Source organism: Ammospiza caudacuta, chromosome 4 (genome assembly GCF_027887145.1).
Source record: "Ammospiza caudacuta isolate bAmmCau1 chromosome 4, bAmmCau1.pri, whole genome shotgun sequence".
Taxonomy (NCBI): Eukaryota; Metazoa; Chordata; class Aves; order Passeriformes; family Passerellidae; genus Ammospiza; species Ammospiza caudacuta.
In genome coordinates this window covers 18,089,999-18,108,356 of record NC_080596.1, presented here as the reverse complement: position 1 = coordinate 18,108,356, position 18,358 = coordinate 18,089,999, and the positions used below count along the sequence as shown (strand labels likewise).

The 18,358-nt window shown below is 42.2% G+C and overlaps 1 protein-coding gene across 2 annotated transcripts in view; it reads right to left on the bottom strand.

Annotated features, from left to right (window-relative positions):
* Positions 1–18,124, bottom strand: part of FAM13A (family with sequence similarity 13 member A) — a 125,468-nt gene extending 107,344 nt beyond the window's left edge. Inside the window, exons 1-4 of one of the 2 annotated variants that reach the window (XM_058803377.1) lie at positions 17,834–18,124; positions 15,123–15,312; positions 12,256–12,465; positions 3,373–3,553 (exon numbers count right to left, since the gene is read on the bottom strand). In XM_058803377.1, coding sequence (XP_058659360.1) covers positions 3,373–3,553; positions 12,256–12,465; positions 15,123–15,312; positions 17,834–18,124 — 872 coding nt within the window. Of the gene's footprint in view, positions 1–3,372; positions 3,557–12,255; positions 12,466–15,122; positions 15,313–17,833 lie in introns of those variants that run through there. The other variant, XM_058803378.1, reaches the window with a different exon arrangement.
* Between the last annotated feature and the right edge of the window lie 234 nt (positions 18,125–18,358).

Sequence of the window (18,358 nt, the reverse complement as noted above, 5' to 3'; positions counted from 1 at the left end):
GAGAGGAGGAGAGAAAACCCAGCTGGTCCTCTCCATTTCAGCACAAGCTGTTAGAGCCAAGCAGAGCCCACATAGCAGGCCTTAACTAAGGCTATGTCTCTCCAGGAGCTGAAATTCAGGTCAATGGACAATAACTTCCTCCAAAAGTAAACACACTGAAAATGTTAATACTCTACACAGATTAGCCCAGTGACAGAAAAGACAGCTATTTTTGTTCCTTCATGGTTGTAGCTCCTCCAGGGCTGTATTTCTCAATATACTTGACCTTTGCCTTCCATCACAATAAATCTGAACAAACCAAATTGGGAGAAAACAGTGAACCAAATCTCAAATCTGTTTTTGAGCTGTTTGACCTTGCCCTTTACATGTTCTTGTATCTTACATCACACTTCAATACAAGGAATGCAAATAGCCGTTTATTTCCTTTCTATTCATTACAAATACAGAAAGGACAAGATAATCTTCCTTAGAAAAACACCAATGCAGTTTGTCAAACAGCAAGTAAGGAAGCAGGGGAAGTGCTGGATAAGATAAAAGCAATAAGGGTTGAAGGTTTAGGAGATGGGATACATTACAGAGGATATGATGTAGTAAAACAGAATGAGATAAAGAGAATTAAAATGAAGTCTACATATCTGGAAAGTGGCCAAGAAGCATGATTTATTCAACTGTTAAAAAACTTCAGTTATGGAGTAGGAGATACTATGCTTAAGTAGCTAAATTGTCACTAAAAATACCTTGCCAAAAGAAGTCCTTCACTATCAGCAGATGGGCTTTATCTTCTCTGACACTGTGCCTCAACTACACAAACTGACATTAATTTTAGACATGAGTGTGAATTTCTGACAGAAAAATCTCAGTTCTCCCTGCTTCAGCAGTGTAATTGCTGACAAGCTGAGCCTTCTCTCCTTGCCATGGAGAAAGCCGCCATGCACTGCTGGGAACAAACAACGCAAAGCGAGAGGAGCGATCTCTCAGCCTCCTGCCAATATTTCATTTCTGCAGCTTCTCCAGGGACTGCCTGCAGCCAGCAGAGAAAGAGACAGCCCTTGCCAAGCAAGCTTCAGGCAGCCTTACTCTGTAGCTCTGAAATGTGTTCTGAGGATCTCCTTCTGGATGCTTGGCCAACCAACTGGTTAAGCCCAATACCTAAAAACAGTGCTGCAAGTTTTCCTCCCCCTATCAAATCCTTGTTGGTACAGATAGTCACAGTTCCAGCAACAGAAGACTGCATCCATTAACGCAAGAGAAAAGGGTATTTGAACTGTTCCTCACAATCTTTGTGTCTGGACCACAAGAGTGAACTGCCCTGAAAAGATCAAGATCTGATAAAACACAGAGCTGAAACACAAGATGGTGAAACTTAGTTTAAATAAAAATCTACATGCCTAATTCTAACCTATTTGGGTCTTTAAAAAACTCATTAGCCATTTGGTAAGTGTGAAGCCTTGCTTTCAATGCCCCTTTTGCCACATGAGCATTTATTTCAAGGTATCACATCTGCTTAGCTGGTTACACTCTCATCCAGACTCATGAGTCTTTGGTTTTTCACCTCCAGTGATCTCTGCCTTCCTCAGTCTTCTGCAATGGAATGAAGTGTATCCATCTCTGTACCTTACAAAAATGCTTCTATCTTTTCCATGCTCTCTTAGGAGCAGAGATCAGTTGTGGCAACAACTGCAGAGCTGTTAACACATGCAATTTGGTTTAATATTAGGAACACCAATTTCAAACCTGAACTGCAATTCTCTGCATTCTACACCAAAAAATATGCACAGCTAATTTTTAAACTCTCCTGAAAGAAGTGATGAGTAAACTAAAAATTATTCTAATATCCACTTGGGAGCTTGAGTCATAGAGATTTAGCCATTGAACTCAAATTCTTCTAATTACTTTGTTTGTTCTGAACTCTGCTAATACATTTAGACAGGAATTCCCAAACCACCCATATGAATGCAAGTTTAAAAAATTGTTTTGCTTTTCCTTGTCAGAAATTCACAGTATTGTGCTTCCAGTAATTCTCATATCCATGCATTCCCATGCATACTACTGTTTTTTGAGCATTTTTTGTTTCAGAGAGCAAAACAATTATTTTTAAAATATACTTTATCTTTTTGCAGTAACACAGCAAATGCTTTAATCCTGAAATTCACCTTCATCATCCACCAGCAACATATTAAGATAAGGCAGCCATGTAGTCACTAGGACAAGCTTTAGTTTAAGTGTCTAATTCCTCCATGTTCTCCCCCTAATCAATGGAAAAAGATATGCTCCTTAAAAAGACAGTTGGCAACATCTAGCCTAGGTACAAGGAACTGTCTCAACATATTACAGGAACCTAATTTCTGTTTTCTCTCTTTAAAGAAATCTATGTCTTTCCAAGAGGAAACTCAGGGGGAAAGATTAAATTAATTGCTTCACGAGACTAACTTTTACTAGACAACTCAGTATTAGTCCAGAGCAATATTTTATAAAAATCAATACAAATGCAACACTGATACAAGGAACTCACTTGTCTCTTCTTGGTGGTATCACACACCTTTCAAGACTGATGACTGAACTAAACAGCTTAGGCGTCTCCCATGTCAAAGACCTTGGATGCCAGCCAGTGGGCTCATTGCAGAGGTGAAGGTGCTTATGCTGCACTGCATCATTGCAGTGACTCAACAGAAACCTTCTCACCCAGGATTGTTCTTGCACCTGGAAATAACTCTTCTGACTACTGCTGCAAGCTCCACCAGCACGTTAAACACGTCTTCAGCACAAGCCCCCAGGAACTGCATCCAGTGAAAGAACCCAGTAAAGCTACTGACCCCAGTCAGGAGTTTTAAGAGACCAGTGGAATCCCACAAGCTCCAGAGCAGTTTCTAAATACACTAGAAGTACAGAGAGACCAGAATCACCAGCATCTGAGGGCAGACACCAGATCATAAGGCCAAACATGCAGATAGCATGCAGTATCCATCTCTAGAAATTATATAGCACCTGGGTGCTGCATTGGAGTCCTTTCCCACCAAGGATCCTTTGTCAAAGCCTTCTGGAGAGAAGCACTCATATTTATTGATAGCAAAGGAAGAAACCTGCATGAGCACACACCTCCTTGCACTGACACAGTCCGAAGGCCTTTCACTGTTACACTTCTGCTCTGCTACCAAAGCAGCAATACAAAACTGATAAACAGTTCAGCAAACAGCAAGAGGAAATGGGAGAGCAACTCCACTTCCATTTGGCGCTAAAACAGCTTTAGCACTCAAGTTGAACACAGAGCCCCTGTCACTGCCTCCATCTGATCACCCTGACAAAGTAGATTCCTGACATCTACATTTCTGGCCACCTGCCAGCAAACAGGGTATAGTAAAAAGCCCAACTTACTGAAAGCAGTTTGGTCCAAATACAGTGGCAAGATTGCCAAGATTCATCCTGTTCTCTGTGTGATGTTCAGCAACCTTTATCAGGAACTGGCACAGGTACTTCAGCAAGGAGTAATGAGCATCAGGCAGTTCTTTAAGGAGTTCTTTCAAGTAACTTTCCTTCTGCATGTCGTTTCTAGAGTCTAGGAAAAAGAAGAGAAGAAAAAACATATGTATATGGTTTTCTTCATTGCTGCCAACTTAATTACATGGGTGAGCAAGCAGCGGAAGCTAAAATTTACTCCTGCTTCTGCTCAGAGACACACAACTCCTCAGTTTTCCTCAGGGAATGTGCATGTTTGTCCTGAGGCTCATCCTGGCCACCAAGGGCGCCATTTCACTCTCACCTTTATGCCATAACCTTTTCCCTGAACAGATTGAGCAGTTACTAACAGTCAGCTAAGAGCTTTAAGGCATGTTTATCCCCACCTGGCACAGCTAAATCTGCTTTAACTCCCTCTCTACCAGACCTTCACATTCATGCTCTTTCTGGATGTCATCCCTACTTCCCTTCCCAAGCCCTTCTCATACTATTAGCTTCCCTTCCCATAAAAACCTTCAAAAATAAGAAAGCAGGAATGGTAAAACAAAGGGTCTCCTGAAATGCAGAGTGTTATAACAGCACTACAATACTTTCTGTGGGTGACAACTCTGCTGCATAATCAGGAAGGAGTATTCCTTATAGGAAACAGACTGTTCTGGGCACTGTCACACTCCAAAACAAGTCAAAATGTGGCCTCATGTTAAAAAGTAGCCTTGCTATACTGTACAGTCTTCTAGAATTTAGGTATGGATAAAAGCTTTCCATATTGAACTGAGTCACATCCAAGTATTTAAGTAAAAATTGCATGTACTTCACAGATGCTGTGTTTTTACAGACCCGGGTGGTGAACACAAGCTTGGCCTCACACACAGCTTCTGCTTAACTGTGTCCTACTGCTGGAATTGAATTCATGTGCAATATATTTTGCTCCTCTCCTCCGTCCCAAAAATACCTTCCAAAGAGTGATTTGTACCCCCCAATATCTTGGATTTACATGTCAGTGGAAGCAAAGTTTTGAAAACAAGTCAGTATTGCTTTCCCTTTACACCAAAACAGGATGTGTTAATCCTTGCAAATATTAATTTCTACTGTCCACGAAAGCAAAATGTAACTGAAACTTTCCCATATGCATGAAAACCCCAAGGACTCTGCATCATCATTTTCAGACAGAAGACCTCATGCCCTGAAGGTTCTCCACACCCACCTAATTACAAGCAGTGTCCATTAGCATGAGACCATCTGTGCATTTCTAGTACTTTTTTTCCTTATTTATCAGCCTTATGGGCTGCTGGTGCTGCTCTGCTCTATGCTCTGCTACCAGCATGCAGAGAAAGAAGACTGGCAGGAAAACATCCCATGGCTGGTGTTGCAAAAGAAAAAAAGAACAATTTACATTTGTTTCACGTTTTTTAGAGAGAAAAAAAAGAGGGAAAACAAAAATCTTTGAACACCGTTTAATGTATGTATAAACACTTCAGAAGTCTTGTCTTTGTTTTTACATTTCATTTCCCAGACTTATTCCAGGGCTGGGCTGAACAGTGTTTCAGGAGTAGAGTGCTTTGAAAAGCGGTTAGCTGCAATATTATTTCTGTTTTATAATCAGACATTTTTTGTGGTTAATAAACAGGATTTATCCTGTTAAATAAATGGCAAACAAATGAGGCTTTTTATGTACTTATTTGCCACTTCATACAGCTGAAACTCGAGGGACTTCATCTGCTTCCAAACTTAGGATTCCTGCCTTTCCTGGCATGTCTAATACTGTACATGGCAAGAAAGTCTTTTTATGTTTTATATGCATGGCGAATTCACTTTTATGTGTCTGCTTTCGTACCACAGACTTAGTATGAATTCTTTCATCACAGCAGACCAAATGTCAGTCAAATTACAGGACCAAACATTTTAACCAACTGATTAAATACAGCCTTTTCTTCTATAGATAAGAAATTAGCTCCTTCAGAAAAGTCAAATATCAAATATGCATGAAGCAGATGAGAAAAAAAAATCTTATTTTCTTGCTTATCACAACCTTTTTTACCCTTACAGAGAGGAAAAAACCATCATGACTTTGTCGCTACCAATCAGCTTGGCAACAGCAAGAAATCTGATCTATTATTGCAGAAAATTCAGGAGGCTTCTGAAGGCTGTATTAAATGGAATAACAAAAAGGAATTTTAGTGCATTTGTACTTGCACTTATCAAAATGGACTGTACAGTCTCTGACTTGATTACTAATTATCTTTTTATTAATCTTAAAAGAAAACAAAACACAACTAATTTCCATGTAACCAAAACATACTCCTAACATACTTTTCTTTAGATAACAAAGCAACTAGCACAGTGTTTTCTACTACAAGTTGCTTGCAGTTATGATAAGGAAAGCCAAAGCCATCTCCCAGAAAAAATGTACCTCTTCCATCACCATCACCCTGTCATCTAATTAGGGAATGCCCTTGATAACTAATTGCCTCTCTGAGTCTCCCACTGGGACTTCAGACTGATGGGTACTTTTTTATTTACTGGAGGAATTTCCATCCCTTCCAAACCAGGAAGATGCTAATAACCACCACAAAACATTCTGAGCACAGGTTTGCACTCTGACAACAAACAAAGCTATTGGGTCCGTGGCCTTAGTGGTATTTTCTGGGTAGGATGTCCCTGTTCATTAACCATGATGTTTTTGGGGTATGAATCAACATCAAAAATATTATTGCTGGGCACAGCCAACCTTTGTTCATTTCTGTACTTTCAAGAACAGACACAGATACCACATCACAAGATGATGAGAAATTCCCTTAATTGAAGGACATAGAGACACTGAGTAACATGAGGCAGCAAATCCCATTTACTGAGCCATCAAGTTCCTTCTCTTTGTGAAATCTAAGAAAGAAAATAGGGCTTTGCTCTTGGTCTTCCTTCTCCAGTAAAAAGACAAGGCAAGAAATCAAGTTTTTCTTCCAAAAGAATCAAAAAATCAGAATTAATTTGTTGATTTTTCTGCTGATGACATTTCATGGATTTCAGCTTTTTTTTTAAAAATTGCTTAAATAATTCATGGTGAATCTAGACAGTGCCATGCAAACACAGTATTCCATGCACCAAGTCTACTACTGCTATCAATTAATGTATTTCTTCAAATATTACAGCTTTTCAACTTACTAGAGAGCAAAAACAGTCTTGAGTCAAAACAACAACCCATTCTTTGGAGCATTCATCCTCCTTTTCAGTTTGTTTCAAAGTCAGTCACTAAGGTTTACTGAACTGGTAGTGACTATCAGAAAAACATCAGAGCACCAGAGTGGTTTATGCTACTCGTGATTTTCAAGCACAGCATATCCAGTTATTTTGCCTAGGGGAAAAGGAGGAAAATAAGAATGGAGGCTAAGAGGAAGGTGCTCTCAAGGGCAGACAAACTCATTCAATTTTTTATTTTGGGAGCCTTCCAAAAGCCAGGTGCAATAGACAGTGTCTCAGCCAAGGCTTACAAGAGAAGCCTGGCTAGATGTGCAGTCAGCAAGGGCTTGAAACCAAGAATGAAAGAGTGGATTGGGCTGAGGAAGGGAACAAAACCAGCAGCCTTAGGCCATGTCTAGGCTCAGCAGCCTGAGGACACAAAACACAGAGAGGATCAAGGAAGCCAGCAAGGGCAGCTGGCACCTCAAAGCTGAACTAGGGACTCATTACTGAGGAATGAGTCAAGGAGACAAGTGAAAAGGACAGGCAGTATCTCCAAAAATGTTAATTAACTAGAAACAGGAGTCTCAACAGTGTAGGAGGTACAGACACATTTGTGAGGGTGTTTTCAGTCTCATTTCATTTCAGCATACACCCACAGCTCGCAACAAGAGGGAGATATTTTCCAATAGTTCATGCTATTTCTGAACATATTGAGTGTCTCTGACATACTAGATACACAACTTAATTCCCCAATTCATCTCAGTTCATGTTACTCCTTCATGCTGCCTGAACTTCACTAAATATATGGAATTCATGCAAACAGGTGTGCATAATTGTTTTGCTCAAGTCTCAAATGGTCTGACCCCAAACAACTCCAGTCTGGAAGCACTGAAGCACATTACCACAGTGCCCTAGCCAATTATCTGTGCTGTGAGGTGAGGAAGAAAGGCAACTGCTCAGTGTCATGCTACCACTGCATAGCTCCCAGCTGCCTTGCATGCTAGCAGAGTGGAGGGTAGACAGAAAAGCTTGCATCTGTCAGCAGTTCTCAATGTGCCCTGGAAAGCTGATCTTTGGCACAGGGGCAGCAGGTTGTGCATTGCAGTACCATGGCACCCACTGGGCTGAGGGAGGAATGAAAGCATTTCTTTCCACTTCTGCAATCTATGGGAAGTGGGACTCCACTCTCTCTCTGCCAAGAAACAATCTGCTTCAGACACCATCCTTCAGACATGATCCTGCCCCAGAGGGAAAAAAATCATGTCTTGTTGCCTTCAGGAGCAGAAATGTTGTAAGCCCTGCTCATAAGAAGGCTGTCATCACAATCCAGCTTGAGACACCTCACTTTCTATCATTATGGCACTTTGCAGCACTGTATTTATCCTTCATTCCAACATCCTGGAGGAAAAGCACACTTCTTTTGCAACTCTGGTGAGTGTCATTTGCATAAAAATCTAGTTCCAAGAGTTTTTACTGCATAACGAACGTCACCATCATATGGAAACCACAAGTTATTTCTCTGGGTTTGAAACAGCTTTGATAGCACTAAAATGGCCATAAAAGCCAAAGGAAAAGGTTAAAATCATGTCACAAGGGCCTTGAGAATCACAGATATCTAATTAATCAGATTTCATGCACGGCTGCAGTTACCATGGTATGGGAAATGATGCCCACTTTTAAAAATTTCAAAGGTTTATTAAACCTTAACAAAATACAACAAGGGACTGAATAAGGAAAAATTACTGGGAGTCCCACTGCTGGGACTGAGCTCCCATGTGTCAGCCACAAAACAGCTGCTCCACCTTTTATACCCCTGGGGTTGCAAAAGGTAGCCCTAGCCCCATCCCAAGTCAGCAAATCAACTCTTCTTCGCTGTCCACTGGTGGAGATTGCTTTCTTACAGCCTGATTGGGGTCAGGTGTTGCCATGCCAAGGGGCACAGGTACCTGCCCTCCCTCCACATGTCCCAACTACCAGTGGCAACAACACAAGGAGGAGGGGAAAGGGGATTACAGGGAGAACAGAGAACATCCAAACAACAAATCACAACAACATCAATAAAACTTCGCATAAAATACACATAATATTCATTCCTTAACTGTGAGAGCCAACCATCTCATGACCCATCTATAACAATGGTTAAAAGGTCAGCACTCATCTATTCATTTTCAATGTCATTGTTCAGATTGAAATTTGACCTCTAAAATCCCCCAACACAAGCTGTATTTTTGGTTCTGCTTGTCCATGTAACTCAAACAGCTGCTGGCTACTAAGTGTTCTGTAAACTGACCTGCTGATCCAGAAGGGAACTGCTCCTTCCATCCCTCTCCCTGAAACAGGCAAGGCTGTTCACAGGCACCAGACAAAACCATGCCAGTCATCACAGACCGTGAGCAGAGGGAACTATATGAAACAGAACTCACATCTTGCTCCTGCCCACCGGAAAAATATAAATTCTATAGGATAAACAATGTCAAGAAGCCAGAGTGATGAAATAGCATTAAACTTAATTAGACTGACTAAGAAAGGAAGACGGAGTCTGTGTTTCACTGCACCTCCACTGGAGGAGGAAATGAAACAACAACAACAAGAAAGAATGTAGAGTACAGTAGCACTTTGCCTTGATGAAAGCAAGTGACCTGTGACAGGGGTAAGAGCTGGGCGTACAGTTCCTACTACGAACAGATGTCTTAAGAGTCAGCGATCACGGTACAGAAGATAAGGAATAAAAAGCCAGAGGGAATAAACAAGCTCAGGCAGGGATTGCTGTACGGGAGCTGCTAATTTCTGGTGGAGGTTTCTCAAAGTACAGCCCATTTCACACAGTTCTGCTGTGCAGTGAAGCCTCCGCCACAAAAGTGATTGTGATGGACATTTTTCACCCCAGAACTCCCCGAACAGCCTTTATTTGTCAGGCACTGTGAGGAGATCAGCCCACACCAAGGTCACTATCAGTGTGTCCCTGGCCTGTGCTTGCAACACACATCTCCAGCCCTGCCCATCTCCCACTGCCACTGTCCTTCTCCAAGGACACAGAGAGAATGCCAGGACACACCACAATACACTGCATGATGTTTTATGGAACTGCATAGTCTTGGGATTACACTGAATATTAATTTAAATAAAAGTACTGTAGGATTTGAGGGCAGCATGCAGAGCTCTGGTTCACACAATACTGCACAGACTGTAGACAGCAATGCCAAACCAGCTGCATGGACTTCCTGAACACTAGCAGGACAGCTTCTCTCTTTCATAATAGGGCAGATTATTTCTCTTTGATTTGGCAACTAATTTGATAGCTGAAATTGAAAAGGGTTACAGATGCAAGTAAAATTTGAAATTTTCAGTTCAGCTATTTTTAACTAGAGGAATCACTCTCTAACCATTTTTGTAGTAAGTAAAGTAATTATGTATTCTTCTTAGGCCAAGATCTCAGCTGGCTTAAAAAATGCTGATAACAATCCCTAAAAATGCACCAAAAGAAATATAATATAATCCTAAAAAACATTTCCCACACAAAACTTCAACAGCAGGAAATACAGAGATTTTGACAGAGCTTGTATTTGCCTTCACTGTAGACATGTTGCAAAGTGGCTCCAGATTCAAAGTTATTTTTTAATAACTGTTGACTCAGAAACAGTTTGACCTACTCTCTTCACAGTTTACAAAACAAGCACCCAGGCATGCACTGTCCTGGTACCATTTTGCAAGCAATACCCTTGCACATACTTTGATAAGTGAACAGATAACTCCTGCAATCCCGCACAGCTGGTTGATCCTTTAACTGCAAGCAAATGCCCACCTACTACTTAAGCTTATCTGAACACGATGAAAATCATCAGCGCCTTTCATAACTACTCATTTATGCTGTATTTTCTGGGGTGTGAAAAACCCTTCAAGTTTTCTCCAAACTTTACAAAAGCCTTCCGCTTGCCACAACAGCCAACTGGCATTTTTCAAGTAAAACTTTCTATTCCCTAATCAAAATTTTCATGGCACTAGCTTGATCTTATTGTGAAATACAGGCAAACTTAGCTATGAAGACACGTCACAGTTGGAGGGATTTTTGCAGATCTGGGTTCATAGGTTACACCAGTAACTTTATTTGGAAACAAGAAAGTTTGGTGAGTAAATCTGTTCAATAATGATATCCATCTCATTTCCCTAGAAAGTACTGGGGGGATTTTGCCCTTCCTGTAGGAGACAGAACAAATTAACCCTTCCACAAATACCACAAACAGCCCACAAAAGACATCAGCAGTTCCTGGTACAATACACCAATATGACTTTTGTGGAGGCAGAGATATGGAACAGCAAAGGCGTGACTTATTTATTTATTATTAATTTACACTTAAGCTGTGATTTATTTGAAAGAACATAAATACAGCTCATGAGTTAGACCTAGTGAAATCTAAAAGTCCCCAAAGAAAGCACAGCAATGACCTGAAAAAAAAGGGACTTTTTAAAACAACAGCACCTTCCTACACAACACTTCCTGAGCCCTATCCTTGTGCCCCAGATAGCTTTACTAAATAGGGAAGGTATTTTACAGTCCATATACAGCCTACAGCTGAAATGTATGCACTGAAGGTAAAGCACAAAGCTCTTCTCCAGTGCACCATCAACACTTTCTATAGCTCACAAAACAAAAGGAAGAAAGAAAACACATGGTACTATTTTCACTCCTCTTGGAAATGGTGAAACCTCCTCTTCATGGAAGGCAAGAAAAGTGGAAGTGAGACCTCAAGACAAGTGTGTGAGAACTTTACACCCTCTTCCACAAGGGATGCATGTCAGAGAGCATGTTCCTCCTCTGCATTCTCCAGCAACTTTACCCACTCACCTTGCAGCTTCTTAGGAAAACATACAGAAGTGTTGACTGCCTGTAGCAAGAGAGATGAACTGTCAGCGACCCACATGGTCAGGGAGCAGGGCCAACCACCACTTATTCCACCTACCACCACCAGAGATTGTCAGATACAGATGAATTAGATTGAAACTTGCATAAGTCTCTTGAAAATTATTTCTCAACTTCCCACAGCAGAAGTGGTGGTCTTTCCTATGGTTGATCCACCACTTGAAGTGGATGAGGAGGTGTGAATAAAAGAAAAAAATAAATCTTCCAGGTTGTGTGCTATGACAGGGAATAGAACATAAGGTCTGCTGTTACTTGCAAATTGGTTTGTTTTTTTTTGATGCACAATCACATTACTTAGTGAGAAGCAGGAACTTTGGCACTGTATGCTTTTAGCCCAATCTGACAAGCAGATGAAGTTCTCACTTCTCAGTGTCCATTACAATGAAACTGCCAGAAACCACCCTAGCAAACAGAAGTAAATCTATGTCCTAAAGAGACTGCAATTATTTTCTACAAGCAAACCTGAAAAAAACAGTTGATCATTTAATTTTTTATTCAACAGATACAACTGGATTAGAAAATCATATATAGTCCACACTTTACCAAATACATGAAAAGCAGTTTTCTGCCTCTTGTAACAGAAGTGCACATCTGGGAGCAGGTAAGAACTGAGGCCAAAGGAAATGAGGAACAAAGTAAGTAAACCAAGAAACCAAGTATCCAGAAAGAAAGTGCATTGAAGGATGGAGACTTTACCTCTCACTTACCCTGGTAAAGCTGAATGAACCTGGGATGCAAGGCAGACGTGATAATTCCATCTGGCAACTCCCTCAGAAACAGTTTCAGTAGACTGGCTGCTGAGTACACATCACCATCTTTAACGAGTTCCACCTCCTCCCCACGCTCGTACTGCAGACGCAGCTGCTCCACCATCTTCATGCTGCCATTCACTCTGAAGAGACCCTCCTGTGTCATACCTGTAATTATATAAAGATTGAGCTGAACCACCACATCCCAGTGACATGATGAAACAGATATTCCAGTTTGAATAACACGCATGTAGTAATACAAATGAGGGCAATTATTACACTACAATATAAAAAAAAAATACCACTCTGTCCCCAAACACCCCCTCTAGTCAGGTAGTTAGATTATGATAAATAACAAATACTAATTATAAGATCTTGAGGCCTGGGATACTCTTTTGAGAACCCACAATACTGCAATGCCATTGAGTTGTCTCCCACCATGAGAAATCAACTGAAACAGACATTTTCCATTGGTATATTTCAACAGAAAAGGACCCTACTAAGGACGCTACAAAACTCTTCAGTTGTTTCATTTTTGCAAGTTTCATTTTCTGCCATGCTCACACATTTGGATTACTTCCAGCTTCATGTTCCAGGGTAACAGGTGCTCACCTGTGACCATCAGGAGGCAAAAACATCTCACTATGTGCTGAGTGCAGCAGTAACTCCATAGTGAGTTCTGCAACTTTATGGTAGTAGGAAATCTCAATAAGTAAATAATGTATCATGGACAGCACAAAGCCCAAAGGATTTCACAACGAAAAATAAATGGTATCAATCACTACAGGCCAGACACCCCATACCCAGTAAAAGAAGATGTACAAAAAAGGAGGCTTCAACAGAGGAAGCCAGACTAGTCATACTAAATTGAACAGCACTTTCTGGGCATTTGTTAAGATTCAAAACCTTTTGAGAAGACCCTAAAACTGACCTTTGTAAATTATTTTTCTCTAGAACACTTTGACTGCAAAAATTTTGCCTTTCTAATACTGTGTCTATAGACCTGTTTGTTCTTCCTCAGAAACATAACACTAAGAGGATTGAATATGTATTGTTTTCAACAGTTCAGACTAGACATCAAGGAACTACAATCTGACAGAATGTTTTCAGTCCAGGAAATCAACTCTGAGGCAACAGAGTTTGTAAAGAAAAATAATCTGTTTTGTATGACTAGAAGACAAACTGGTCTAGTAAGAGGAAAGAATGGACGAGCACTCAAAACATTTTAGTTGACTAATATGAGATACTGCTGTCAGAGTTTGTATTCCTGCATTCACAACAAAATGCACTCTCATGTGACATGCTGTGCTGCCATCTCGAGGGCAGAAAATACCTCATCTCAATAAAGATTTTCGGTTTTGCAGCACTAGGTGAGCAAAGGCCACAGCCCACACACAGATCAAACTTCCTTCCCCCTCTCTCACTCATTTATGGAAACAAAGATAGGCTAGAACATCCTAAAAACAGTCATTAGAAACTACTAAATACAGCACAGGGAAATTTGGCTTCATCTATAAATTTGGAAATAGGCAGCTTAATACAATTTAGTTTAAGGATGTAGCTGCCCAACAGTCAGCTCAGCCTGGGTGTCTGGGCCTTTGTTAAAAATGCCTTCAGAGTTAACTTCACCATTAATTCACAAAACAAACCTAAGACAGACACAGGACACCCATTTCAACAACTTTCCATATGAGAGGGTACCTTTGAGATCTTGCTTGCATTTTGGAGAAAAAGAATAGCCTTTATCTTTATTGGGGCCAGATAATCAACTTGGCATTGAGAAAGCCCAGCTAATCTTGCTTCAGAGTAGAAAACTTGGCTTGTTTAGTCCATATTTGGGACACGGTCGTGTGGGATTCCAATCTTTTTATGGAACACAGAGCACAGCCCACAGCTTGCAGTCAAGAGTGTCTGTCAGCTTTTGGTTTTGATTAAACCCTAAATGACGGAAAGCTTTTTCCATTCTTTCCCTTCCAGCATCCTAGCAGGCCACTTTTATGCAGGTTGAAGTGCATCAAGGAAGATGCTGCTGTGTAAAGGTAGGATCATGTTTTAAATTTGCACTGTACCTTAATCCAAGCTAATTTTCAAGCCATGTTTGCATCTATGAGCTTCTGAGGATCTACTAAGATACAGTCATAGAATCTAAGCCTCTATAGCTGGATTATCATTGTTGAATAGCTAAAAGAAAACCTTAGGGTAAAACGAGATGCAGCTCCTTAGAAGATGCCATTACCATTACAAAATCTTTTCCATTGCTGACCAAATGCTATACAAGACATCTGTGCACCAGTGGTGCTCTAGATTTCTACAAGGAGACGTATTTCAACAACAGGAACTGAAGTCCCACTAAATGAATGCAAAGAGAAGCTAAGAACTGAACAGCTACTTCCTTGAGGGGATTAATAATAACTGGAATTCATCTGTAAGAACTTGTATTCCTTTTCAATAATATTCTCTGATGGGATGTGTGTGTATGTGTATGCGTGCCTGTGTCTATCTCTATACAGAAAAAATGTTAAAGTGTTAAAGACAAATGTTTTGCAACTGGAAGATGACACAAGCCTTCACAAATGGAATACATTCCATTTACAAACTGAACAGCTTGTTTATGAGTGTGCTGCTACCTAATACTGTAGTTCACCTTTATAAACATTAAAAAGTAAGTTCAGCATCAAGGCAGAAATTAAAAAAAGCAGCAAACCACATACAGTAGCATTCTTTGCCTGTGGTTCATGCCACAAAAAAACCCACATTCTTTCCTTTGAAGAGTCCTACATAAAGAGTGCTGCTATGCTAAGGAGATGTGACTCCACTGATCTTACCATGCTGGGTGAGGTACTCCACTATATTCCACACAACTATTGGGATTCCATTTTTGCTCAGGCCCTGCTGCTGGAGCTCCAGAAGACTCACACCAAACACCTTTGGACAGGTTGTGTCCCTCTGCTTGTTCAGGGGAGACCCAGCTATCTTTTTCATGTCCTCCTTCAATCTCACGGCCGATTTGCTTTGCTTAAAGGAGCAAAGAGGGAAAAAATGGGCATAAGTCACATTTGCTGCAGAAGGTTGTGTGGTCACAACACAAGCACATCCATCAAAACTGGCTTTTATGCTCCAGCATAAGGGTTTGGCCCCACTTTGTTTTAATCCACAGGAAAAAACCTCAGCGAAGTAGGAAAGTAAAAATGAACAGAGAAAACATGAGAAGAGGAACAAGAATGCAGGCAGTCTGTAGGTAAGGGAGAAAGACTTCTGCAGACAAGCTTGTTACTAGACTAGCAAGGAACTGGGAGAGAGCAAGCAGGAGATTGCTGTTGCTAAGGCATGAAACCCACATGTGTTACAAAAGTAACTGGACAAGCACAAACAATCCCAATACACCACCAGTGGCTCAGCTTGGCTCCAGGATGCCTGTCAGGGCAGTGCTCTGGAGAAGGTCCACTACACTCTTCTTCCAAATATTGTTTCCTGGGGATTTGTTCTGGCCACTCTCAGGTGAGATGGATCCTTATGAAAGATGTTCTGTAATGTTTAGTATCTGCTAAGTCTGAAATTTAATTACTGAGGTTTTAAGGTTAGAAAGGGACTATGTAATCTAATCACACATAACAAGGGGGGTGGAAAACCCACTGCACAATAAACCCTTAATCCCATAGGTTCTTCTGGAGGCACAACATTCTCACAAGTTTTCAGTTGCAGTGACAAAGAATCCATGGGAGGATAGTTAATAAAACCCAGGGGAACAAAACAATACATGATTAATTTATTGGATTGATGATAGGCAGAAATCTTAATCAGCCTACGGGATTGCCCATTTGGGAAGACAGTTCAAGGCAGAGCAGCAGCATCACCCACCATGATTGCAATCACAGTGCAGGAACTGAGAGCCATTGATACCACAGAGCTCAATCTCTTTAGGAAGCTCGTCTCTGGCATGGTGCTTAAAAATAAACTTATTCCTACTGTGTTTCATTAACAAATTGGTAGTAGAAACTGTACACATGCAGAATACTGTATAGTAACATAAAAAAGTGCGCAGACTCTTGCCTAAGTCTTGACACTTCACTGTGCTAAGACAGATTTTATCACAGCATACATATTTTATTCTATTTTAAACAGGCCTTTAAAATCTCTTCACTTGAGACCAAATATTTTTACTGTAGTCTGTAAGCAGCATGAACATCTGCTATGTTGCTATTAAGCATGACTGTCCTTTCAGATATAAAATGATCTGGCAGTTCACTCACTTGGCTGTGCTTTTCCCATTAAACAGTTATTTGAGGCATATGTGTGCTCTGCAGTTCCTGGTCCTACACAACACTCGTGTGATATTTACGAAAGATGTTGCTTATATAAACATCACAAGTATGTTTTACTATTTGTGAAACAGAACCACAATATTGTATTATTGTAACCACTTTATAAATATTTAAAAGGAACAGCAGATGCACCAGTGTTTGAACTAAAATTTGACTAACATTAAAATACCACATCTCTTTTAAAAAGACATGTTCCCGTTCAGGATTAAATGAATAATAAACAATATTTATTCCAGGCAGAGACATGCCAAGGTAAAAATCACATAGACTAGGTTAAATTCAGAGGACAGCAAAAATCCTTTGAGCAGTTTCTGAGCAGCTGTGATGCTTAGGGAGCTTTTCCAATTAAGGCCTTCAATTAGCCTCACAATGTTGCTCAGTTACAGGTTTCCAGCCTGTTTCAACATTTGAGAACCTGAGTCACTGAGTTGGATTTACTTGGGGAAACTCACTATTTAAACACACATGAGAACCGACAGACATTTGCCATGTCCATAGTAACAAGAGGAAATTTTTGAGCTTGCTTCAGGATCTGAGGAGGCTGTGCTAACTAAGAACAAAAAAACGATGTGGTTATCCAAAATACACATCTAACCAAAATCAAAACAAAGCCATCCCCTCCAAACAGCTCTGAAACAAAGAGTACAGTGTTATGCTGCCTTATAGATGGAAGATCTGACTTTACCCACGGAAAACGCGTCCAAGCACTAATGCCACTGTTGCTGATTTCCGAGACTGGGAAAGCAACTTAATCATCCCTGCACGACGCCGCCAAAAAGTTCCGCCCAGACACTTAGAAAAAAGCTATTTATGTGCCACGGGGACGCACTTTTACAGCAGCTCATCCAACAACTTTAACGCAGGGAACGCGGCAGCGCAGTTGTTCTCTGGGTTAAAGAAAAAAAAAGAGGGAAGGGAGGAGGGGGAACTAAAAGAAAAGCGCCTGGAATCGCCTTTTACGAATCTTTGCCTTTCCCAAACGAGCGGCAGCTGCCGAGCGGGGAGAAGCAGAAAGAAAGAGAAAGAAGAAGAGAGGAGGAGAGAACAGATGGATAGCGCTCGGGACGAGGAGAAGGCGGCGGGCCCGGCCCGGCCTCCCTTGCCTCGGCCCCGCGAGGGACCCGGCGAGGGCGGGAGGAGGAGGAGGAGGAGGAGGCTCATCCAGCCGCCATGCAGCCGCTGTCGTGCCCGTGCCGCCGCCAGCCCCTACTCACGCGTACGGCCAGCGCCCCGGCCCCCATGCCGGCTGCCGCTCCGCCCCGGCCGCCCGCCCTCGGTGCTCTCGGTGCTCTCGGCGGGCGCCTGGCGGAGGGAGCCCCGGTCCCGAGGTGCCGCCCGCCGGCCCGGCCCGCCCCGCGGGCCGCGGGGGGAGAGCGGCCGGGCCCCCGCCTCCCGCCGGAGCGGCCGAAAGGGCTCGACGGGGGCGAGTCTGCCTCCCGGAGCTTCCCCGGGTCGCGGCGCTCGGAGCGCGGGCCCCGCGGCCGCAGCGGGCGGCCCCCGGGCATCACCGAGGCCCCGGGCCGGGCAGCCGGGACCTGGCGGGGAGAGAGCCTGGGCTCGGGCAGAAGAACCGCTGGAAGTGTCACCGCGGAGCCGCTGAGCCCAGTAACGTTAGCGGGGTGCGGGGGAACCGCAACCGCGCCCGCCCGAAGGGCGAACGGAGCCGGGCAGCGGGGCCGAACAAACCCCTCTGCGCCCACAGAGCGGGATGCGGTGCAACACTTGGCCCGAGTCTGGAA